Below are 26268 nucleotides of genomic sequence, written 5' to 3' on the forward strand. Positions count from 1 at the left end.
CTGGCATCTGGCTCGTATCCACCAAATGCCATTAAAATTCTGTTTTAAAAAAAGAAGTTGCCATTCCCGTTTTTAAAGCATCCAGTGACACGGCTGGTCTACGCGCCCGTCTATCGGCGGCACACCGGGGCCTGCACAGGGGCGGCACGCGGTGCACGCCTATGTTGCGCACGACGGAAGCAACCCTAACGGACAGCCCGACATTTGCACGGTCCAGACGGGTCTGAAATCTCCTTGCTGAGAGGCCCGGCTTAGTCTCGGGGCGGCTGCTGCAGCCTCAACCCCACCGGACAGGCCTGTCTGCGTTCTTCCGATCCCCCCTGGTTCTTAGGGCCGCTTCGAGCCGGTCCAGAAGAGCTCGGAAGGGGCGCAGCTCGTCGCCATGGCAACTGCCAGGCCTACAGCCCCCGCCTGGAGGAGGCCGGAAAGGTGTGGAGGGAGGGGCACACCCCGGGGGCTTGCCAGCACTTCCGGCCCCGCTGGAGCAAGCCCGAGGTCCCCCAGGGCCCCCTCACCGGCGGGCCAGCCTGGACCGCGTTTCCTTCACTCGTTCTCTTTTTGGAGGAGGGCAGGGAGGTTGCGAGAGGCGGGTCTCCGTCGCCTCTATTCGGGAAGGGCAAGGAGAGGACTTCTCACTGGGGAAACGGAGCCGGGCGCATCGGCGGGCCTCCCGCTCTCCACTCACCCGCGGCCCGGCCGTCGCGGCCCTCCCTCCGTCACCGAGGGGTGCGTCTGCGCAAGCTCCCGGCCGGGGGGTTATGGGAAGTCCCTCGTGGGGGCTGATGGGAAGCCTCGCGGTGGCTGACGGGAAGGGCTCCCTCGTAGACGATGGGAAGCGCCTCCCGGTGGCTGATGGGAAGGGCTGGCCGGGGCATGACGGGAGAACTCTGCTCGGGTCTCCCCGGAAAGGTTTTTCAGAGGCGGGGGAGGTTCTTCCTTCTTTTCCAGTGAAGAAACCCCCTTCGGCGATGTGCTCGCCCTTTTGCCCCTCGCGCCCACGAAGAAAGGAGCAAGACGAGTTAAGGAGGCGTTTCGAGGCCTTTCGTCGGAGTTTGAAAGCGCTGCTTGTGTGACCACCAGGCCGTCGGGGTCACCCGGGGTCAGGGGTCAGGGGGTCTGGGGCTGCGGAGAATCCGCTTGGCCTGAGGAAGCCTTCCCGGGACTCCGCGGTCTGTCCGAGGCGGGGAGCCGGGTCTGAGCGCTTCTGGACCGGGCAGTCTGGATCGGGACCGGTGTCGCCGCGGGAGGCCGGGGACGCGGCCGTCTCGCTTCTTCACGCCCCGCCGGACCTGCGGCGCGTGACGCTGCCGTGGACTGATGATGGGGGGGGCGGGGTGACGCTGCGGTGGACTGAACGATGGGGGGACGGGGTGACGCTGCGGTGGACTGACGATGGGGGGACGGGGTGACGGGGGGGCGGGGTGACGCTGCCGTGGACTGACGATGGGGGGACGGGATGACGCTGCCGTGGACTGACGATGGGGGGGCGGGGTGACGCTGCCGTGGACTGACGATGCGGGGGGCGGGGTGACGCTGCCGTGGACTGACGATGGGGGGGCGGGGTGACACTGCCGTGGACTGACGATGCGGGGGGCGGGGTGACACTGCCGTGGACTGACGATGCGGGGGGGCGGGGTGACACTGCCGTGGACTGACGATGCGGGGGGCGGGGTGACGCTGCCGTGGACTGACGATGCGGGGGGGCGGGGTGACACTGCCGTGGACTGACGATGGGGGGGGTGACGCTGCCGTGGACTGAACGATGCGGGGGGGCGGGGTGACACTGCCGTGGACTGACGATGGGGGGGCGGGGTGACACTGCCGTGGACTGACGATGCGGGGGGCGGGGTGACGCTGCCGTGGACTGACGATGCGGGGGGCGGGGTGACGCTGCCGTGGACTGACGATGGGGGGGGTGACGCTGCCGTGGACTGGACGATGCGGGGGGCGGGGTGACGCTGCCGTGGACTGACGATGCGGGGGGCGGGGTGACGCTGCCGTGGACTGACGATGGGGGGGCGGGGTGACGCTGCCGTGGACTGACGATGGGGGGGGCGGGGTGACACTGCCGTGGACTGACGATGGGGGGGCAGGGTGACGCTGCCGTGGACTGACGATGGGGGGACGGGATGACGCTGCCGTGGACTGACGATGGTGGGACGGGGTGACGCTGCCGTGGACTGAACGATGGGGGGACGGGGTGACACTGCCGTGGACTGACGATGGGGGGGGCGGGGTGACACTGCCGTGGACTGACGATGGGGGGGGCGGGGTGACACTGCCGTGGACTGAACGATGGGGGGACGGGATGACACTGCCGTGGACTGACGATGGGGGGGGGCGGGGTGACACTGCTGTGGACTGAACGATGGGGGGACGGGATGACACTGCCGTGGACTGACGATGGGGGGGGCGGGGTGACACTGCTGTGGACTGAACGATGGGGGGACGGGATGACACTGCCGTGGACTGACGATGGGGGGGCGGGGTGACGCTGCCGTGGACTGAACGATGGGGGGACGGGGTGACACTGCCGTGGACTGACGATGGGGGTGGCGGGGTGACACTGCTGTGGACTGAACGATGGGGGGCCGGTAGCTGACTCGTCCGCACGAGAGGTCAGTCACGTCGTAAGCTCCAGGACTCACAAGCTCCATGGCCAGCCGGTGCCCAGTTGCTCCCTGCGATGGGATCCTGAACAGGGGCTTAAGCTGCTTCTGGTTCTTCAGTCTAAGCTCACGGAACAGCGACTCTCTGCCTGGGTGACGGTTTCGGGCCACCCCAGAACACCAGTTACTCCTTTAAACCAGAGATCTGGGGGGCCGTGGGGTGCAGTGAGGGGCAGCAATGGCTTTGATCCTGCAGGCTGTTTGCCCTGGAGCGAAGACAGTACTTCCCAGCGCTTCCTTTCCTTGGCCGTGCGCTGGGGGGACAGCAGCGAGGACTTAACAGGACACAGCCGGCGCGGAGCTGGACACTTAGCAGACTTCGATCACTGTCATCGTTAGAACAAGTTTGAAAGTGGAATTTCTGACATCCGTTTTCACTTGCAAGAAAGCTAACATATATTTGAATGACAAATTGCCACTCCGGATTTCTAGCATTTAGAATATTTTTGACATTTTCTTATAGAAAGACATGCTTAATTGTACTAAATGTGGCAACTGCCAAGTATAAAGGAGATCATGATCATCCATTCCCCAAACACCTCGCTTTTCCCCACAAGAAAAACTGTTAAGTTTTGGTGTTTATTATCTTTTTTTCTTTGCAACGAACAAATAGCGCTAATTGTAGGGTCTTGGGTGTTAATTTGCTTGTTAATTGTCTCTTTTTTCAGTAAGTGATGTGTTTGGGACTGACATTAGGTTAAGATCACTACCTTCCATTATGTCACTGTTTCTGAGGGATGGCCTGGAAAGCACATGTGATCTGGGAGTTCCGTGGATGCCCTCATGGGTTTGGCACTCTTGTAAGGCTGTTGGCAAGATCAAACTATTTCCTCAGCCACCCCTACCCCTACCCCCACAGCAACAACAAACAACACACACCTTGGGGTGGGTGTGAGAGGAACTTTCTTTGAATGATACATGATTTCTTTGTAATAGTTTTATTGTTTACATTAGGTAGCTTTCATAATAAATAACAATATGTTAATAAAAATATTATTTTTGATCCCCATGACAGCTCCTTGAGATCAGAAGGGCTTATCCTCCCCAGTTTACAAAATAGGAATCCGAGGTTCAGAGGGCGGGTGAATTACCCAAGGTCACCAAAGCCATGGGAACCCAGAATTAGAACTCATGCATTCTGGCTCTAGGAGAGTCATGTCTTCACCAGGAACAATGATGACTTTAAGAAATAAAATGATTGGGTTATTGTTATTGTTCAAGGTATTAAAACTCCAAAAAAAAAAGATATTTAGATTTGAGTTGATGGTTATTTGTGTCATTTGCAAAAACTCTTTAGAAATCGGATATACAAATGTACAACGGCCAAAGCACACAGAAAAACAATTCGGAGCCACAAGCTACAGCCCAGGAAACCAACCCTTTATCTATAGTAACCAGTCCAGGAAGCCAGCGTGCTGTTAAGTCGGACTTCTCGGAAGTCAGTCCGCTATCTCTATCAAGTGATCTAGGGGCAAACACTAACCCCTGTAACCACCGGCCAGGACTTGATTAATAACTGAGCCATTTCGTCATCTTTGTCTCCATTTCCAGCTTCGGACCAAGCAGAGAAAGTTCAATATGCATTGCTAACCAGTCACATAGGATGTCCCACTTCTAGTTAACACCCAGAGCTTCCCTGGGCTAACGGCCTCCAATCGGGGCGCACCTGGAGACCCCCCCCTCTTCCACTGTAAGCTTTGCCTCCCCTTTGCCTGCCCATGAGCTCCGCCCGTGCAGGTGATGGTGGCTGACTTCCTCGCTAGGGCAAGCTCTGAATACACGGTCTTTGCTTGTTCATTCGGGCGGTCTTTGTGTATTCACACATACAAAACAGAGATTCTGTTAAGTACCACTGATGAAGAAAGACCTCGACCGTATTTCCATCTCACCGGGAATCTAACGGCCTGTGGACTGGATTTCCCTGGCTTGGCTGACCATCTGCTGCGGGAAAACACTTTCCTCGGTGCTGTGGGGGCTGATAGCTAGATGGAGGATAGACAGGTGGACGGACGGCAGGCGGTAGATGATACATGGACTTGAAGTCCTTTCTTCCTTGGGGTAGAGACGGGACTGGACCCAGGCTCGGGGTGGAGAAGGGATGTCAAGCTCTGAAGGGCATCAGTGCGGACGCGCCCGCAACACTGACTCCCCGCGTCAGGAGGAAGTTTACAGACACGGCGGACAGATCTCTCCGGACGCCAACACCGAAGGGTCGGGAGAGCCCAGAAGGTGGGGAGGAGCAGGCAGGGCCCACGGAGGGACCCAAGAAGCCAAGGGGCCGGGTCGGAAGGGGCGGGGCTCAGCGCAGGCAGAGGTGAAGCCCTGCCCAGGGCGGGCCCCTGTGCGTCGTCTGCGCGGCACGTCTTTAGGGCCCTGGTCCAAAGGCGGCCCCTCGTGACCGCTCCAGCCGGCGGGCCGCCCGGGCCAGCCACGCGGGGTCCCCGCTAGACGGCGGGTGGGCGCCGAGTCCATCCCAAGTCCGCCCCCTCCCTCTTCCCGGGCGCCGATTGGTCGAGGTAACCTCCCGTTGCTATGACAGCGCAGAAAGCGGCCAGTGGCTCCGCCCCGCGCCCTTCCGCCCCGCCCCTTCCCGCCCAGGCCCCGCCCCTTTCTTCCCGGGCGGCCACAGGCCCGGGCGCCCCCTCCCGTTGCTATGACAGCGCCCGAACGCGGCCAGTGGCTCCGCCCCGCGCCCTTCCGCCCCGCCCCTTCCCGCCCAGGCCCCGCCCCTTTCTTCCCGGGCGGTCACAGGCCCGGGCGCCCCCTCCCGTTGCTATGACAGCGCCCGAACGCGGCCAGTGGCTCCGCCCCGCGCCCTTCCGCCCCGCCCCTTCCCGCCCAGGCCCCGCCCCTTTCTTCCCGGGCGGCCACAGGCCCGGGCGCCCCCTCCCGTTGCTATGACAGCGCCCGAACGCGGCCAGTGGCTCCGCCCCGCCCCGCCCCTCGGGTCCCCTCCCCAGGGCCCGCGCCGGAGGGGAGGCGGGGCGGACCTCGTCTCCACGGCGACGGCGGACGCGGCGGTGCGGGCGGCGGGGACCTACCGACTGGAGACGCGCTGGTGGCGGCGAGGACCGAGACCCGGGCCAGGGCATGTCGGACTTGGGCTCGGAGGAGTTGGAGGAGGAGGGAGAGAATGACCTTGGGGTGAGCGCTCCGGGGGCGGGGGGCTTCCCGGGCGCCCCGCGGAGGCCAGCCGGGGACCGGAACCGCGCGGGCCACCGCGGCGCCGCGCCCGGGACGTTGGCGGTGGCAGGTGCCCCGCTGACGTCCTCTTGCCACATCCCTTCTCGCCGCCTCCTCCCTCCGCATCCGCCTCCCGTTAAAGGCGAAGACTTCCCAGCCCGGCCTCTGGGAGCATCCCCCGCCTGCTGCCGTCTCCGTCCGGGCGCCCTCCCAGGCCGGCGGGTCCCCCCGCCCTGGCGAGCCTGCAGGGCGCTCGGTCTGCCCCGGAGCCTGCGCCTCGGGATCCAGTGGGTGGAGAGGGGCTTCGCGGCGTCCTTCGAGAGATGCGAGGGGCTCTCGGAGAGGCCTCCACCCAGAGGCCTGGAATCCCACCGGCTCTCTTCGGTCTTGCGGGAGCTGACCCACGTCACTGGACTCGTTCCCGGAGCAGGCAGCGGAGAGGCGGTGCTGGGTGCCCGGCGTTTGGCCGGGAGCAGGCCTCTGCGTGGGCGTAGGTGGATGTCCCCAGACTAATCACTCTACCCAGAGGGTGAAGGTCTCCCGGCTGACAGGTGGGAACCCCAGCCACAGCCTGTGTGCTGGGGGTGCAGAGTGGAGACAGTTTCAGAATTAGCTGAAAAACCTACCACTTCGGCTGTGATAGATGCTCAGAACTTTTTGCTCGCTAGCCGTGCCCACCTCCCAGCTTCTGCCCCGGTTGGTCACTGCTCAAGACTAGCCCCTCTAGGACGCGAAGCCACCCGGCCAGTAGGGAGGGCCGGAAGCCAGGAATCCGTGCTCTCCGGACAGCCAGCAGCTCGTGCTAAAAAGAGGACAAACCACAGTGATTTACACTCCAGCAATCCCGGGGCATTGAGGCCCAGGTGGGGACATCTCCTGACACACCCACCCTCCTCTTTCATGTCTGTTTCCCCATCCCCTTTGTTGATTTCTCGGGGGACACTTTTAAAACGTCACTTGCTCTGGGTCTGTTTCTGGGGGAACCCAACCTACAGCATCTGCCCAGTAAGACTTCAAAGTTATCCTCTCAGGTAGCCCTAGTGATTTGTAACTCTTTTGTGCCCATAACTTTAGCTTTGAATCACAGCTGGGGTCATTTTAGAGCCCCCCTCCCCCATTCGGTCACCCCCATGGGGTGCCTTGGGAGGTCTCCTGAGCGAGGCGGAGAGCTTTTATACATTTTGATTTCGACTAACCCTGAAACAAATCGGTAAGGTCACACACATTTACCTTCCGTACCGAGCAAGGATTTTTGAGCTAGACAGTGCTGGGCAAAGGCAGACCACAAAGGGTTTTTTCCCCGACGTCCTAGTCGTGGGTCTGAGCTGGTGTTGCCCTCTTTGTGGGTACCACTCGTGTCAAACCGTTACTCTGTGCCTTGGCCCTTTTATTATGTGTATGTTCACTCTGCACTCATGGTTAGGGGCTTGAGGAATGTTTATTTCCTGAAGGGTAGGAGAAATCAAGTGAATTACAAACCCGTGTTAGGTTTTTGTTTTTTTTTTTAACTGATTTACTTGTAAGCTACATAATTATTTCCGTATTAGTCTACAAGTGTTTGAAACTCGAGTCTCTTGCTGAGGAGTTGAAACTCTGTAAGGAGATTAACTAAGTGGAGTTAGGGACGCTGGTGACAGCTGAGCCCCGTTTACTCCTTAGCTCCCCCGCCTGGCTTACTCTCCCGCGGGCGCCCCTGACGGCGAAAGGGGTCCTGAGGCCACAGGCAGCCCCGGGATCCTTGGAGGAAGAGGCGGATTTTTGCATTTTGAGTCCTGGGGTATTGGAAGAAGGAACAAGGAGGTATTCCTAGTGTGGCTTGAGGCCACTCCAGCCGCGTCTGCTACTTCACGCCTGTCCCCACAGAGAACACAATTAGGAGTGCCTCGCGTTTCCCGCAGTTTGTCGATTTTGCTTACAGGGCAAAGGATTATCATGATCAATTGCAAACTCAGATGTTGGAGAGAGCGAGGGAGGCTCCCACGGGTGACAGGTCCCAGGATGTCACCTTGGACCAAGGCTCCACATCACCCAGGTGTGGTTTCCTACCTCACCCGTCAGATGGGGCTGAAGATTGGGAGGGATTCCATGAAATACTACTTACGAAAACGCTTCACGCATCCTTAGTGATTAATACTCGGTAGCTGTAATTGCCCCTGTCTCTTCTGCCCAGGAGTACGAGGGGGAGCGGAATGAGGCAGGTGAACGGCATGGACATGGGAAAGCAAGACTGCCCAATGGCGACACGTATGAAGGGAACTACGAACACGGGAAAAGACACGGCCAGGTCAGAACAGGTGCCTTCAGTGGCTAGATTTCTCCAGTTAATACTCTGGTGGTGAGCCCTGAATGCAGGAATGATACGAATTGTATATAATCAATGTGTTTCAGGGTGTCTACAAGTTTAAAAATGGTGCTCGGTACATGGGAGAATATGTTCAAAATAAAAAGCATGGTCACGGCACTTTCATATACCCAGATGGCTCAAGATATGAAGGTAAGACGTGCTCACAAAGCAGATGGTTGTGCTGAAAAGCTGATGTGTGGGGACTGAACTTGTCTGTGGTCGCCGAGCTGTGTGAGGGAGCTTCGAGTCCTCCAGATCGGTCAGTCACTCAATAAACACAGCTGTGCTCCTAGGTTCACGGGGTTGACGCAGAAACCAGACAGGCCGGTAATGAACGCACCGGCTGCTGCCCCTGCAGTCAGCACAGCTGTGAGCCCGTGTGCTCGGTACCAAAAGCAAGGGAGGCAGTGAGGGAGCACAGGCGTCATGGGGTCCGGACCCTTGACTTCAAATACTCTGTCCTTTCAGTCCCTTGAAGTTGATTTGCTGTTTCTCTTTCTGGCCAGTCCCTCTTCTGATGAATACGTGGTTTCTTTAGACCTGGTGGCTCCTTTGTTGAAGGCCGCTGGTCTGGAAGACACGCTGCCTCGTTAAGTTGGCATTCCTACGTCTGCCACGATTTCTTTTTTTTTTTTTTTTTAAAGATTTTATTTATTTATTTGACAGAGATCACAAGTAGGCAGAGAGGCAGGCAGAGAGAGAGAGGAGGAAGCAGGCTCCCTGCCGAGCAGAGAGCCCGATGCGGGGCTCGATCCCAGGACCCTGAGACCATGACCTGAGCCGAAGGCAGAGGTTTAACCCACGGAGCCACCCAGGCACCCCTTGCCACGATTTCTTACCTGCCAATGTTATGTGGGAGGGAAATTCTTGTTCCCTTATTTCCAAGAACCTCTCGGCTGCCCCCATGCGCCGTCATCACCTGGTGTGACTACCATGTTGGTCTGATCCCAATGAGGGACGAGCCTGGGAAGACAGACGAGTGGGGAGTGGGTGTGAGCCCTCAGAAACTATGCAGGATTCTGTGTTCTGGACTTTTCCTGGGAAGAACATATCCAGTTTTCATCAGATTTTCCAGGGGAGCTATGACGGCAGCCCCGGAGCTGTGGTGACAAGAGGTGTGAGCTCGTGTAGGGAGCCTCACTGCTCGCTGTCCCAGCTCTGGTCTGCAGCGTGGGGAGTGAACATGGGGGAACTGTGCCTGGTGGATGGCGAGCTCTCAGTTCACGTCCGCCGGCAGCATCGCCTCCCGGTGAGGACGTATCCTTCGGTGCAAGCCAGAGCTGCCTCCCTCATCACCGAATGAAAGTGGAACCAAGGAATTCTGACCCAGAGGTTCTGCCAGAGTCCGAGAGCCAGGGCAGGCCTGCCAGCGCTGGTCGTGTTAGAGAGGAATTTCTGCTGTTTCCTATCGCAGAAGGAACACCATCTGCTTTTTAAATCAACTTGAAACAATTTAATTTAGAGTTTGATTTAATTCCTTCCAGACGGTTATGAACCTAATCTCATTGGTGTCATGTTTTATTTTAGTGTAGACTTTAATACAAGCGGAACGGCATGTAAATATGTAAAGACGGTACTCAGGATAAGGGATCGAAGGGCCTTTTAACGTGAAGGTTAGCCAACATGTAGACCTTCTTTGCAAACAGCCGTGAGTTTTTGTGTCTCCATGTGGCTTTGTACGTTAAAGTGTGCAGGGTGTAGTCGCTGCTCAGTGATTTCTTCTTTGAGGTCAAAAGCTACGATGTTAATTTTAGCTCAGCCAGTGAACAACCTTCCAGTCACAAAGTCTACGTTAAGACATGGCTGAATTTTTCAAGACTGTGTGTTTGGCCCTCTTCCACCCTAAGGGACGCAGAGTGGTTTTCTGCAGGTTATCGAGAGTACTCAGCCTCGGCCTAGGGCTGGGGGCACATTCCTGATCAACCCACTGAGCCTGATGGGGAGCCCAGGGACGAGCGGACACTCCTGGTTTGGGGGCCACTCGAGCAGTGGTAAAGCGGGGAATGAGGTTGGGGGGTGAGTGGGAGCCACTTTAGAGGGACTTTCGGACCACGTCTACAGACCGTGAGATGCAGAAACGGACGGTCGACGAGGGCTTGGGAAAGGCGAGGGAATACCCTTCTCCCGGACCGGTGCTGTAGCTGCGGGGGGCCAATAAAGATGAAGATATGTAGTCACGACACCGCGGAGAGACAAAGCGATATGACTCGAAGCTGGCTTTTCTGGACGCTCTCAGTGGCCAGAGCCGGAAGAAGACACGAATGCATGGCCCTTGCTTATGCAAGAGAGCACGATGTTGGAACCACAGAAATCGGGATCTTTGTCTCCGTCCTGCTGTGTGGCCTTGGGCAAGGTGCATGATCTCTCTGGTTTTTGGGTGCGGTCCCTGTAAAAATGTGTTTCGGTTATTATACATCCCAAAGGAGGTGGCCAATGCAAAGACCCTAGCTGGCAGGAACCACCACTAGAGTGATGTCCCACGGATGTCAGCTCCCATCTCGTTCCTGTTCTGCGGACCTGGCAGTGGAGGGAACCAGTGGGGCAGACAGTGACTCACCCGCACCTTAGGTGGGCAGAGAGCTTCTTAGAAGGGCATTTCATTTTATTTATTTTTTTTATATTATTTTTAAAAAGATTTCATTTATTTATTTGCTTATTTATTTGAGAGAGACAGAGAGAGTGCGAGCGCTTGCACATGAGCAGGGGTGAGGGGGCAGAGGGAGAGGGAGAGAGAGAATCCCAAGCAGACTCTGAACCCAGCGTAGAGCCTGACGCAGGGACTGATCTCAAAACCCTGAGATCGTGACCCCGAGCTGAAATCAAGAGTCAGACCCTTAAATCACCGAGCCACCCAGGTGCCCCAGGGCATTTTGCTTTAAATGGTCTTTAATCCCCAGAGCTCCAGACCTGGGAGGCCTAGAAGCCTGGGGACGGCGACAGGGTTGGACGCATGTGGAGAGCTTTGTAAGGGGTCGGTGCTCTCCTGGAGGAAAACCAACACAGACCACCAGCCAGCCAACCGTGGAGTTTCTCCCAAACAGAAATGTAGTTGAAAACACTCTGGTGATGAGATGGAGAGTGATGAGAAAGTACAGGGTTAGGGGTCAGAAGACTGAACAACGAAGTGCACGGTTAAAGCAACAGCAGCGCAGCTGCTCAGCGGCATGCATGTACAAAGGGAAACCTGGCCCGCGGTGTTAAAGACCTGCTCCAGGAGGTGACCTTTCCCTCACTTAGCTCCCTCACGTCACCATTTCCTGCCACCCGGTTACCATCTGCTGGGCAGGATTGCTAACACCTTGTTTGTTCAGTAAACCAGGACTTTTAAAAGTTTCCGCACTGGCTTGAAATTTGGTGCCTTTGCAATTTAATTATTTTCTTTCTTTCTTTCTTTTTTTTTTTTTTTTTTTAGAGATTTTATTTATTTGAGAGAGAGAGCGCGTGCGCACAAGTAGGGGGAGGGCAGAGAGAGAAGGGGAAGCAGACTCCTCGCTGAGCAGGGAGCCCGATGCAGGACTCGATCCCAGGACCCTGAGATCATGACCTGAGCTGATGGCAGATGCTTAACTGACTGAGCCAGCCAGGAACCCCCACTTCCTTCCTCCCTCCCTCCCTTTTTTCTTCCTTCCTTCCTTCCTTCATGTATGTTTATTTATTTATTAGCAAGAGAGAGAGAGAAAATGGGGGAAGAGACAAAGGGAGAGGGACAGAGAATCTCAAGGGGACCCCCACTGAGCACGGAGCCCGTCGGACAGGGGGCTCCATCCCAAGACCCTGAGATCACAACCTGAGCTCAATTCAAGAATCAGATGCTCAATTGACTGAGCCACCCAGGTGCCCCGTAAGTTAATTTGTTTCTAGAAAATTTTCTGCGAAGTACTTACTACATTTTTCTTGACACGCTGCCCTGGAGACCAGCTGTAGTGGCCAAAAGAAGAGGGTGGAATCGTTTTGTCATGGTCTTTTTTGGTGAAGAAACCAAGTGACGTCTTGGCCTCCCGGCGCCCTGTTGCTCAGCTCCTGAGAGCTCACACGAGCCAGCTCTGGGCCACTTGTCCCCAGTCCCGTGCCCAGTTCAACCTTGGCCGCAGTGAGAATATTTATACCACAGAAACTGCCTCTGCTGCTCATCTGCCCTCCTCCTCCTCCTCCTCCTCCTTTTAAACTGGTAATTTACCAGGACACAATGGCTCCTTGAAAGCCGAGCCTGCAGGACTCCTGCGCCCTCTCTCTATCCTCAGGGCGACTTTAGGTTTGAGTCCCTGTGTTTGCTGAATTATTTCAGTGTGGGGGTTCTCCGTCACCCTTGCTCATGCTGTTCCTGACACACGTCACACCTCTTCCCTCACGCCGGTTCCCGCTTCCTCCTCTCTGGGCTGTCAGCTGTGGGTCTGCCCCGCACTTGGGGGGCGGGGGGCAGGCTCCCCCAGGTCAGGTCAGTCTGTCTCAGAGTGCTCGAGACCTTGTGGGACTGGTAGAGAAAACGTGTAGATGGGCCCTTCTGTCGATCTGTTGCTGTCGATGAACATGGGATTCACTCACGTAAACACCTATTTCCTGGACGATCCACATGTCCTTGGCGTGCTGTGTCTTCTTTCTCTTGATGCGGAAGCAGAGCCCGTTCTCCTGGAAGCCAGAAGCTTATGCAAGTCTTGGAGACTCTCTTTAAGGAAAAGAACATAAGATTGGCATACATGTGGATGTTCATTTGTAATAAAAAATCAAAATGAATAAAAACAATTTTAAAATGCCACGACTCTTACAAAATCCAAGGAATTAACAAACAGATGTTTAAAAATTCATGTCCGACATGGCTGCCACACGCCTTTTCCTTGTCTGTCTAGCTAATAATGGAATGTCTGTCCGACCACAATTCTGTAATATCCCTCTCTACAGAGAAAATAGGGAATTCTATCTTTTGTCTTTGATCAGAAATTGATGAAAATTCATTTTTTAAAATTATGCTTAGTCTAGGGGCTCCTGGGTGGCTCAGTGGGTTAAAGCCGCTGCCTTCGGCTCAGGTCATGATCCCAGGGTCCTGGGATCGAGCCCCACATCGGGCTCTCTGCTCAGCAGGGAGCCTGCTTCCTCCTCTCTCTCTGCCCGCCTCTCTGCCTACTTGTGATCTGTCTGTCAAATAAATAAATAAAATCTTTTAAAAAAAAATTATGCTTAGTCTAGAAAAGCGTCATTCCAGGTAACAACTTGTTATTAGCAACGCCACGTGCATTTTTAGGAGTGGTCAACCTCGGAATACTCTTAAGTTTCTTCCCTGTGTGAGCTGTAAGGTTGGAGGGTGTCGTAAGTCTCCTGGAGCGGGGATCTATCTTCTAGGATCGACCGCATTCCCTAACTAGTTTGCAGCTGTCATTACGGTAGAGGTGTTGGGAATTTTATGGTATCTTTGCCAGTTCCAGTATTTCTCAGCAAGGCAGCGGGAGATTCGCAGGAAGTGGCACGGAGGGGAGGAGGCAGGGACGATCAGTGAGGGAAGAGTCCAGGCAGAGGCAGGGGCTGGGAACAAACAGTGCGGCGTCCACGCCCTTGGAGCCGGTGTGTAGGTGGTGCACCCCAGTCGCTCAGGCTGGGAAGGTGTGTCTGAGTGAGGTGACAAGGTGGGAAAGAGACTGAGCCACTGGGAGAGGCCGGGGCGGGATTGACGAGCCTGGGTGTTGTTGCTGGATTGTTGAACTGTGCGAGCAGGGGTGTGGTGTAGAGACAACTGCACGACAAAACCCGGGTTTGAATCCTTGCTCCGCCACCGACCAGCGGTGATACCTGTTGTCGGCACATGCAGGGGACTGCTGCCCAAATGTGTGCACCTGTCCAGACCTGCATCCAGGAGGCCCCTGACTCAGTTTCCCTTAGCCAGCCCCCCACACCACGCCATCCAGCCAGAGGGGCAGGGGGACGGAGGGGGTCCCAGCGGGAGGAGACAGCAGGTGAAGCCCATCTCTCCCTTCTCACCCGGGCCCGCTTTTGTGTCGTCCCTTCCAGGGGAGTGGGCGGATGACCAAAGGCACGGTTACGGCGTCTACTACTACATCAATAATGACACCTACACTGGGGAGTGGTTTGCTCACCAAAGGTTTGCGTTCTCTCTTCTATTCTGTACACCTGTTTATGTAACGAGAATATGACGGCGTCTTATTATGAGGCGGAATCATGACAAAAGCCCATTAGCCAACTCTGCCAGGCGGTCCAAACCCTTCAAGGCTTTCAGGTGGGCACTCCAGATGTGACATGACTGGGCAGGTACAGATGCGTGGGGAGAATACGCGGTCCTTCATTCAGAGCCCCCAGGGCGAGGAGGCCACAGAAGTACCCACCGGGGGACAGAGCCACAGAGCCTCCTGGGAGCGCTGCCTCTTTCCCATGTGACCCAAATGATACCCAGGAAGGGCATCGGGAAGGGTGTCAGTGTCGCTGTCCAGCACGCGATGCCCCTCCCATGCATGGGCACACAGAGCAGGCGCGTGCTTTGATGGGGCGCAGATAGAAGAGCCAAGGATAGGCCACCCTCAATTTAAATGTCTGTCTTATAAACCTGGAAGGCTTTCCACTGTGCGGGGAGAGTGCATGTTCCCTCTGTCTTCACCAGGCACGGGCAAGGCACCTATTTCTACGCAGAGACGGGCAGTAAGTACATAGGTACCTGGGTGAACGGACAACAAGAGGGAGCGGCCGAACTCATTCACCTGAACCACAGGTACCAGGGCAAGTTCTTCAACAAAAATGTAAGTCAGTGGGAAACGAAGTGCGCCCTCCTCCCCCTGTCTGTGTAAATATGTGAACGTAGAATACTAAAAACTCAGGGAACCCTCCCACCCCTCCAAATACAGGGAGGGGGCAGCCATGCCTCCCCCCCAAGTCTCTGATGCTTACAGACGGCAGAGCGGAGGGCACCTGGTTCTTTTCTCTGTATCTCAGTGAAACCCCCACTCTACCCGGGCTGTGACCTAGCCCATCCTTATAAAGCGGGGCGGGGGGGGGTGTGTGGTCCCGTCTCTCATATGTGCTCCTCCTCATGGGTAGGTCAGATGTGAGACATTTCCCATGCTTGTGAGCATGTGGGTGTTCGGACATCCTTTGCCCTGGGAGGCACGGGGCTGGAGCGCTGGGAGGGCAGACCCACAAGCTTCCTCCTTGCCGCAGGCTAGCCCACCCACCCTGGACGTGGGCTTGTGTGGGAAGGTGTGGCCAGTACGCAGGGCTCATAATTGGTCATTTCTGTTTGGAGGGCTCTGTGGTTGTGGGGGCCCCGCCGGGACGCAGAGAAGCCCTGCTTATTCGCCCCTCCCCCCACGCTTCAAGCCAGCGTGGCCAGAAACGTCCCCTGAAGAGTTTGCCAAGCAAGTTAAAGGCGATAGAAGTTGACATAGAGAGGGGCACCTGGGTGGCATAGTTAGTTAAACATCTGACTCTTGGTTTCAACTCAGATCGTGAACTCAGGGTCATGAGATCGAGCCCCAGGGCAGGCTCTGTGCTCAGCGGGGGAGTCTGCTTGAGATTCTCTCCCTCTGCCCCCTCCCTGCTCTCCCCGCTCTCCCTCTCTCTCTCTCTCTTTCTCAAATAAATAAATAAATACATCTTTAAAAAGAAGGAAGTTGGGTGCAGGGAATATTGAACTCATGTAATGAAACCACCTCACACTCTCTTTATTTTTTTTTATTTTTATTTTTTTAAAGATTTTATTTATTTGACAGAGTAGGCAGAGAAGCAGGCAGAGAGAGAGGGGGGAAGCAGGCTCCCCGCTGAGCAGAGAGCCCGATGTGGGGCTCGATCCCAGGACCCTGGGATCATGACCTGAGCCGGAGGCAGAGGCCCAACCCACTGAGCCACTCAGGCGCCCCCTCACACTCTCTTTAAAACTTAGTTTTCATTGACATAAAATTCATTCCCTAACTTACAGATTCTACTTTTAAGTCTTTGTAAAGCAGCACATTCCCCCCAATCCGTGCATTGCATATGTAATTCCCAGGAAAATTCTCACGGGATGCTTTTCAGCACGGGGAGCTCTGGAGGGAATGAGAATTTGACAAAAGTTCACTGGGAAAAATTGATAAACCTAGACTCCCCTGGAGAAGGAGAGCTTTGTTCTGCTGGTTAGTGAGACCTGTGCACATGGCACACAAGTCCAGTGGGCCGTTGAACAATGCAGGGTCGGGGCACGGATCCCTGATCCCTGCACAGTCAGAGATCCACACAGGACTTTGACTCCCCCAAAACTTCACTACCAAGAGCATGCTGTGGACCGGAAGCCTTACAACAAGATAAACAGTCATTAACACACACTCGTATGTTTCCGGGATTATACACTGTATCCTCACAACAAAGTAAGCCACATACTTTGTATCTATACTAGATACTGTATTCTTATAATAAGGTAAGCTGGAGGAAAGGAAATGTTATTAGGAAAATCATTAGGGGGGCACCTGGGTGGCTCAGTGGGTTAAAGCCTCTGCCTTCGGCTCAGGTCAAGATCCCAGGGTCCTGGGATCGAGCCCCGCATCGGGCTCCCTGCTCAGTGGGGAGCCTGCTTCACCCCCCGCCCCCGCCTGCTGCTCTGCCTACTTGTGATCTTTGTCTGTCAAATAAATAAAGAAAATCTTTAAAAAAATCATTAGGAAGAGAAAACACATTTATAGTGCTGCTCTGTATTTATTGAAAAAAATCCGCATGTAAAGGGACCCATGCAGTTAAGACCAGCGTTGTTCAAGGGTCAGCTGTCCGTTCCAATTGTAATGTCACCAGACACCCAGCCCTTTCCGCATGCGTACATACAGCATGAGGGCTGTCACTGTATAAAATAGGTTCACATTACATCCGGACACGAAAATAGGCACAGAGACCTTGATCTTTTTGCACATTTGGGGATATTTATGTAAGTTAGACACGGCCATTGCTGAGTCTACAAATATTGACATTTTGAATCATGATTGCTATCGCCAGCTGCCCAAAAGAGCTATGCTAGTTTACACTCTGGTGAACAGGCTGTGAGATCCTCTGTCATACATTCTCCAACATTGGGTATCACCAGTCTTTAATGTTTTCGCAACTCCGATGGATAAAAAATGTCTTGTGGTTTTAATGTGCATTTCCCCGATTCCTAGTGAAGTCCAGCATCTTTACGCACTTCTGCTCCTGGTTCAACTACCTTCCTCGGAGAATTACCTGTTCATATCCTTGCCGACAAGTTATTAAAACATACTTTAAAGTATTGATAATTGCAACTGAGCTACCAGATTGGAGAAATACAGATTATGGAGCAGATTAGAAAGTCTAGGGACAGATGCAAGTGCATACAGCAAATTAGCTCCCGGAAAGGGCATCATTTAAATTAATGAGGACATGATGGGGAGAAGTCAAGGAGTGGTGCTCATACAACTTGATAATGAAAGGAAGAAAAATGAAGTCCATTTGACATCCAGCATGAGGTGAAGACACACACTAGAGGGAGCACGGGTTTAAATGTAAACAAAACGACAGATAGAAAAAAATTAGGTAAATGTTCATTAACTTTGAAATGAAGAAAGAGGACTTTCTAAGCAGAAATATAAAGGAGGGAACCTGGATGGCTCAGTGGGTTAAAGCCTCTGCCTTCAGCTCAGGTCATGATCCCAGGGTTCTGGGATCGAGTCCCACATTGGGCTCTCTGCCCAGCCGCGAGCCTGCTTCCCTTCCTCTCTCTCTGCCTGCCTCTCTGCCTACCTGTGATCTCTGTCTGTCAAATTAAATAAAATCTTTAAAAAAAAAAAGAAATATAAAGAAAAACCCAACAGATTTTGCTTGCTAAAAATAATCCCATATTGATTAGAACGTGCTATAAAGAAAGTTTAAGAGATAAATGACCAGTGGGGTTAGGATATTTGTAACATTTAATATGCATACGTAAAGAATTTGCATCAGTGAGTGGGATTTTAAGTGGTCAAAAATGTTGAAAAAATCCAACCCTACTTATAACTTAAAGATGTGACTTAATGATGAGTCCTGTTACTTATATACTTAAAAAATGTAAAGATAGGGCAAAATGTTGATGCCCAGGAAAAGCAAGGGTTTAAAGTCAAGGGGGCTCTTAAGTGTTGTTGTGGGACAGAGGATCATTAGAGCCTCATTCTGGTGAATATATAAAAAAATAGGTGTGTCTATACGTTTTGTGAGTGTATATGTACACACTGTGTGTGTTTACCAGAAATTCCACCTCTGGAAACTTCCCTGAGGAGAGTATCAAGAGTGTACATTAGATTCGGCTCCAAATACGTCTCCGCCACGGTCTCTGTCAAGGGAAAGCGTCGGCATGCCAAATATTAACAGTAGTAGACGGGTACAATAGATTACAATTTTTAGATGAAAGAAAACACCAGGTTGACAACTGGAGTTGTGGAAGACCGTTTGTGAATATGGGAATTCATTTATGCCATGTTTCTAAGTAATGGCAGAGTATGAGTCGCTGGGTGTAATTACGGTCAAACTTCTATTTAGAAAAATCTAAGCCCTAGAAATAAGGAATAAGGTTATAAGGACTATGTCACAATATGTATTTTTTAAAGATTTATTTATTTAGAAAGCAGCAGGGGGAGGGGCGGAGAGAGAGGGAGAGAATCTGAGGCAGGCTCCACACCCAGCACGGAGGCCGAGGCAGGGCTCGATCTTACGACCCTGAGATCATGACCTGAACCGAAATCACAAGGAGTCAGTCGCTTAACTGGCTGAGCCACCTGGGCACCCCAAGACCATGTCCCAGTATTATTAACACTTCTATCTCTAGCTTGTTTGCCTGTGGGTGTCGACTTCATGAAATTTTTGTAATAAGTACATTACTTTTATGACGATGAAACTAAAGTTTACATAAGAAACCAAACAGGCCCTATACCTGACAATTCCATTGGCTGTGAGTTCACAAAAGCCCTTTAACCCTCATCGGCTGTCCCACTCCCCGCCTTTGGGCTGGTTTTCAGTTTTCTGACATCCCCGTGGCATTTTGCGCTCCGGTGGGTACGGAACACTAAGTGTGAAGTCCCTCTTGGTCTCTCTTTGCTCGCAGCCTGTCGGCCCTGGAAAGTACGTGTTTGATATCGGATGTGAGCAGCACGGGGAGTACCGTTTGACAGATGTGGTGAGTGGCAGAGTGCGTATGGTTTCCTCTATCCGCAGGCCAAGGAGCTGCCTGGGGCTGTTGAGCCCACGGATCCCGTCAGGTCACGTGGAAGTCATGCCAGCTCTTGGCCACGCTCATGCTGTCGTCCGCCTGTATGTGCGTGCCTTGGTCCAGACCCGAATTTCCAGATCTGAGCAGCGTCACGTCACTGCTACTGCAGAAGCCCACGTGCAGCTTGGGTCAGGAGGAGCAGGTGGCCTGGAGTCCAAGGGCTCTGGGCAGCATCAGGTAGCAGGAGTGACGGCTGGCATCTGTGGCCATGGGGCCACCAAGTCTGTCCAGCGTCGCACTTCTGACGTGCGGCTTGCCCTGCCCATTTTGTCTTTTTGCACCTTCCCAGCACTCAGCGCTGCCGTGGATACCTGCTCCATGCGTCCTGGTCCACAGGAACGAGCCAGCAAACGCTGTCATCACTAGGCACGTGTTTGTGTGAGCGTGTGCGCGTGTGGGCCTGCATGTGTGTGTGTACGTGCCGGTGGATTTCTTTTCATCATCTCCTGATCTACAGGCGATTTCATAAAATACCTTGGCAGCCCCTTCCTCCCTGGACGTCAACCCCAGGCACATCCCGCCAGGACACCCCACGCCCAGGCCTGCCCTCGGCCCCTCTTTTCCGGCTCCCCTCCCCTGCTGAGTTCCTTCAGATCACTCTGCCAGAGGCTCTTTGTTCTGTAGAGTAACTATCCACGCCCTCTGCAGTGGCCAGAATCCTCCGTGGGCTCACTGTGACCGGTCCCCTGGCCTCATGCTCCCTGCTTGTTTTCACCATCCCTTTAGACCAGGGGCCACGGATTGTGGCAAGGGTCAGTTTCCTAGCAAACTACCTGGTTTGAAGTGTCCTAAATGCTTGATTCTGTTGCTAAAAATAGGACCAACCCCAGCCCCAGCATCGTTTCGGCCTGGATCCCAGGACGTGCAGTGACTGAGGGAAGGGGCTCCCAGAAGCCGAGGCACCTAAAGGAATCTGATGTGTCACCCCCAGCGGGCCACAGCTCCCCACATTCCTGTCTGCGTTGTGCCCTCGGCGCGCGTGGTCTCGAACTGCAAACACAGCCGACCTGCGAGCTGTATTGTTAGATGGGACAGCGATGGACCGAGTCCTTGCTGGGCTCCCCCTGGGGCTGGAAACCCCTCACGGGCCCCTGAGGGGACCTGCCGGCTCAACTTATTACACTGCTCCCACTGCCCCCCAAATCCGTCCCTTACTGTCTCAGTGACTGAGCCCTTATTGTGATTCGGGGAGCGGGCAGTTTTATTCTGTTCAGGGAAAAGTTCTTAGAAGTCAGAATTTCAGGATGCTGGGGAGAAAGTAGAACACCCTAACACTGAAGGTGGGGAGATACTGCCACAAGCCCCCAGAACTGCCCCTGTTCAGGAATAAGCCTGGGGAGGAACGCACAGCCCGGGGGCCTTGGTCTAGGGCTGCACTTGGACTTTCTGGGATGACGCCCGGGGCTGTGATAAGCACAGAAACCAGGTGTCACACAGCGCACAGAAGATGGGAGATCTGAGGTCTAACATCTGCTAGAAACGCAGGTGGTAGGGCCCCACCCCCGACGTCCCGACACAGGAGCTCCCACCCATGTTTTCGCAAGCCCCCTGGGGACTCCGGTGCAGGCCTAGGACACTGGCGTCCCCCTTCAAGGGGGATGGAGTTCAGAAACTTGGACACCAAGCCATCTGGTTCTGAGAGACTCGGTGGAAGTGACAGGCAGGTCTCTATCCCTCGTCGTCATATGTATTATCCTCTGTGTAACAGTGACATTTCCCAGATTTATTGATATTCGGATCTTTGGAAATGTGTGACAGATACAAAACTGGGGAAAGGGCTGGGATGCTTGGTCCGGTGGGTGTATGCCGGCTGCTGGGCGGCCGGAATTACGCTCTTACAAAAGAATCCTCGTGTAGAGATGTCAGTTCTCCCTTGGCTGTCACGGGACTTCATTTCCCCCCACAGTTCTTGGTTCTAGATACTTAGTGTTCAGGCCCTTCCACACTGTCTGGTTGTCTTAGGATGCTCCCAGCCCTTTCCCCCCCAGGGACGGGATGCTAGCTCTTGTACTAAAGATCTTTATGCTGAAGATCTGGAAAATGCGACGGAGCAAACTGAAAGCCATACCCAGTCTCTGTCACTTCTCGAGGGCTCCAGAAGGCAGGAATGTCAAGTCTGGAAGCCGTTCACAGCAGGAGCAGGGGCGCGCGGGTGGGTGCCGTGCGGCGATGCCCGTCTGTGCCTCAGCCTAGTGCTTCCAAGACCCACCTTGGAGCCCAGATCACACCAGGGACAGCTGACAATTGGCCTGACCACTGAGCCGTGCTGTCACGGTGGCCGAATGTCCGCTCGCGGTAAGCATCCCACACCGAGTCTACACACATGCCTGTAATTTTATGTTTTTAAACTTAACAACAGGAAAGAGGAGAAGAGGAGGAGGAGGAGGAGACGACAATGATGACCGTGGTTCCGAGGTGGAAAGCCACCAAAATCACAGAACTGGCTCTGTGGACCCCGACCCTCCCTGAGGAGCAGCCCCCTGCGGACGGGCCTGGTGCAGAAGAGGCTCTGGAAACTGAAGGTACGGGGCGCCTCTGGGGTGCCGGCCCTGGGCACCCCCTTTGTGGGCCTGGGACTCTGGGCCTGTTTTGTGTGCACGAAAATGTCGGGGGGTAGCCTGGGGGCGTGGGGCCTCCTGGGGGTGGAAGGAGAGAGGGGAAGTGGGACGACTGGCTGGACGGACCACCTGGTTGGTTCCACGGGAAGCCTGGACCAAAAGCCCACCGCCCTCGGTCAGGACTGGCTGTGGGTGTGAGCTCAGGCCGGGGCCGTGAGCAGCCAGGTGACAAGTCCTTCCTGAAGAGGGGGTGGCAGCAGCTGACTGTCCCCTGCCCGGTGCTCTTCTTGAGAAGTAGCCAAGGCGCCATGGGCCGTTGGAGAAGTTTGCACGGGGCACGAGTCCTAACGCGTTGGAGTTCCTACGGCTGGAGAGGACAGCCGGGGAGGGACAGCCTCAGGCACGGCAGGGTCAGGCCTCCCCTCTCTGGTCTCTGCTTGCGGGCATCCGCTTCGCTTCGGAGAGCAATGTTCATCGACTCCATCAAATTGCCCCCGTCAGCTCTGGAACCCTGGGGAACAGACAGTGGCTTCTCAGTGGGAAGTAGACCCCCCCCTTCCCCACCGAGCCCCTCGCCGAGATGGGGGATGGGTGCTCCAGGTCTGGACCTGATTGGGTGGCGTCAAGCAGGAGTGGGGGTCCCCAGGGCAGGTGGCGGGCACCCTGTCGGCAGGAGGGAGTGGGCGCTGACGGTGAGGAGGCAGTTGCCTGAGACCCAGGCCCGCGGCCCACGTGATACTGTTTCCTCAGGCGGTGGGGAGCCCTCAGAGGAGGGTCAGGCTCTGGCCGATGGTTCCGAGGGGGAGACCGACTCCATGAGGCCTGGGGAGGACGATGGAGAAGGCAGCAGGGAGGAGGGCCGAGAGGACTTCCGCTACGACACTATCGACCAGGGTGAGCTCGCCCTCGGGCCCAGGGAGGAGGCGGGCACACCCTGGGAAGGGCTCTCGGTTCTCCTGTCTTTGACCTTGGCCTCCGTGGGCCGCCCCGGGGACTGGGATGAGATCTCAGGGGCCGGCTGAGGACTCGCGCGGGGCCGTGGGATGTCCCACTCTCAGGCGCCCCGACCAACCCCTGTCGGTGGCGGGGACAGCCTGCAGCCCTGCGGGGGTCTCTCGCTGTCTGTCGCGTGCTAATTATCTCCATTTTTACCAAAAGAGCAGCCTCAGGCTGAAGGGTCTTTCTAGAGATTTAGAACATGGCTTCCTTTTTTTTTTTTTCTTTTTCTTTTTACCTGATTTTTACCACGGTTGGATCCCAGCAGTCTGATCAGTGGCCAGTGGTGCTGGGAATCAGCCCCTTTCAAGTGGGTTTGAAGGTACCATAAATCTCGAAGCTTCTGTGTCCGCAGGTCATAGGCCAGGGATGTGACCATCAGGCTGTTGGGGCTTCAGGTTCCTAGAGCCTTTGACAAGGTGCTGTGGGCAGCCGCAGAAGTTCAGAGAGGGTTTTCTCCTTGGGACTCAGTTCCTTGAGTCTGGTTTAAGGTGGGCATCTCGGTGGTGCAGGACCCAGTGGTCTGGGAACCGCTGGCTCCAGATGGTGGTTGCTGGGCCGGGGACCCCATGCAGGTTCTTTTGTCTCTGTTGCAAATATAGAGCAAATGCCTTTTTTTGGGAAGGCCTGCACTCCCCATTTTTTTTTGGGGGGGGAGACAATCTCTGTAATAATGAACTCCTGGTAGAACAGGTTTCCATCCCCATGTGTTGGGCGCACATAGGGTCAGGCTTTGGTTGGCAAGTGAGACGAACCACCACCGTAGTGCACCAGAGAAGCCCATGCTTGTGGCTGGGCAGCCTGTGGCTTAGAGCGTGGGAGGCCTACGCCAGGCATGCCCGTTGGCAGCCGGGGGGCCTCCTGCTTGTACCCCCCGCATCCTGAATTTGTCCCCAGGGTCCTGAGGTTTGTGAGGATAGAGAAGGACCTCATCTGCCGAGCAGGGAAATGGCACGGGGATGCTCTGTGTGGGGAGGCTGGGGCTGATCCTGAGCACGTCTGGCGGGGGGCCCTGGGCGAGACCTAGGGCCTGACAGAGAGTGTGTGGAGAACCGTTGACTTGACCGCTGTGTGCCCGCTCTGTGCCTGCTGTGTGCCCACCGTGTGCCCACTCTTGTGACTGCCGTGTGTCTGCAGAATGACAGCCGTGGGCCCGCTCATGTGCCCGCTGTGTGCCCATTCATGTGACTGCCATGTGTCTGTAGAATGACAGCTGTGTGCCTGCTCATGTGCCCACCATGTGCCCACCGTCTGCCTGCTCATATGCCCACCGTGTGCCTACAGAATGACAGCCGTGTGCCCACTCGTGAGCCCACCATGTGCCTGCAGAATGACAGCCGTGGGCCCGCTCATGTGCCCGCCGTGTGCCCACTCATGTGACCGCCGTGTGTCTGCAGAATGACAGCTATGTGCCTGCTCATGTGCCCACCATGTGCCCACCGTCTGCCCACTCATATGCCCACCGTGTGCCTGCAGAATGACAGCCGTGTGCCCACTCGTGTGCCCGCCGTGTGCCTGCAGAGGGAACCGTGTGACCACCGCTGACTGCTGTGCACAGAACGTGCACAGAGCAAGTACGGCAGTGTCGGTATTCTTGAGAGCAGGGCAGAGAGGGGAGGGGAGGGACGGTGCTACCCGCACCTTCCCGGGTAGACGCCAAAATGTCAGAACACCTTAAATGAACAATGGGCTGCAGTAAGCAATGGGCCTCGTAGGCAAACATTTCATGCCAATGACGAAAACTCAAGATTTAACCCGATTCCTGCATCACGGCTGAAGGTCAGTCTACCAATCTCTTTTCATCACCCTCAGTGAGGGTGATAGCGTTTCCTTACAATGAAAAACAGCTCTCGATTCCATGGCGCTTCTCAGGGAGCACCTCACCGGGAGGCAGCAAGTCCTTGCCCTTCTTAGTGCGGATGCAAGAGCCGAGCAGCGCGGCCCCCGTTCGCAGAGCGGGTCGTGTTTGGACCGCGTGTGCCGGCAAAGGTGGTGCCCGAGCTCACCCTCACTTACCGGAATATCCTCAGCGTCGACTTTGGATTTACCTTCTGCTCTGTTTATTGACGGTGTCACAGGATTTTTTTGTCCCCTTAGCGTCTGTGGTTCTTGGTCACGCTGCCTCTAAGAATGAAAGGGTCGACCGGACGGAGCACTGGGGGCAGCAAGCAAAGTTTATATAGCGAGAGTATAAAGCTCTCGGAGAGGGAGGCGGCCCGGCAAAGTCGCCCTGGGAGTTTCTAAGTTTAGGGGTTTGGGGGCACTCTTTTGCGGAATGATCTTAAGCAATCAGGGTGAGCTGAGTCGTGCCGGTCAAGGCTCTGGTCACGTATCTGTCCGACTCTTAGGATGATATCCACGTGTTGATGATCTTTTTTTTTGCTGACATTTGGGGTTTTAGGTTTTCGCTGCCCCTTGCCTGTGACATTGACAAATGCGTTGGGGTTAACGGTCTTATTTCAGGACATTTCGCCAAAATCACTTCAGCAAAGGCTCCGAAGCAGAATGTTTGGTCCTGTCGAAGCTGCAAAACGGGGTGTCAGTGCTGTTTGATCTTAGCCGTCTGGACTCCATATTTTCTTGTTGGGGACCCTGGCCCCGATTCCCTAACTATCCAACTCACTCCTAACACTGGTACCAAGGAAAAAACCATGAAAGTCGGTATAAGATAAAATTCAACACGGTATTTTTTTGCCTGATAAACGCTTAATATTTATAATATTATTCATTGCAAAAGATCCGCTAGCGCACAGCATTCCAGCATAGAAAAGAAGAGTGTGGCGTGTGCTCGAGCTTCCTTTCTCCCCGCAGGAATTGTCAGTTTTGAAGAGGAAGAAAATAAACAGTCAGAGCCACCGGAGTGAGTGGACGCGAGCGGGAAGGATAGGAGATCGTCTCACAGAAACGCTCTGTGACAGGGCCCTCGGATGCTAATCTGTTATTAATCTTTTCTTACTAGTTGTTAACTAGTGCACAGTATGAATAAATGTCTCCCTTGTCCTTTTGCTTATGGATGAGCCTCTGCGAGGTCTTTAAACCGGGCGTCTCTGCGGTACTGCAGCCCTGTTTTCTCCTGGGATGAAGGACGGGGTCACACACCCCTGACGCGGCAGGAGGCGGTTCACGGAGGTGGCTTTCTGGCTGAGCACGACAGTGACGACTCGCCAAAGCTGCTCTCTCCGACCTCCCCCGGGAGAGCCACGGAGACACCTAGAAAGCAATCCTGTGGGTCACGTGCCCGAAACACCATGGTGAAGAGACAAAGGGCGGGGCGCGGGGGAGGGTGGGGGGCACGGTGGGTCGGGCATC

General features: G+C 55.0%; 1 protein-coding gene across 1 annotated transcript; it reads left to right on the forward strand.

The window, feature by feature from the left end:
* Positions 1-5759: 5759 nt before the first annotated feature.
* On the forward strand, positions 5760-25026 carry RSPH1 (radial spoke head component 1; the record flags this gene model as incomplete). Its single annotated transcript, XM_080822372.1, has 9 exons — positions 5760-5813; positions 8023-8136; positions 8241-8346; positions 14194-14284; positions 14798-14933; positions 19241-19312; positions 21765-21927; positions 22714-22857; positions 24914-25026. 9 exons carry the CDS (start codon positions 5760-5762, stop codon positions 25024-25026), a joined length of 993 nt encoding a protein of 330 aa, XP_080678498.1.
* Between the last annotated feature and the right edge of the window lie 1242 nt (positions 25027-26268).

This window comes from Martes martes, assembly GCF_963455335.1.
Source record: "Martes martes genome assembly, chromosome: 1".
In the NCBI taxonomy this organism is placed as follows: domain Eukaryota; kingdom Metazoa; phylum Chordata; class Mammalia; order Carnivora; family Mustelidae; genus Martes; species Martes martes.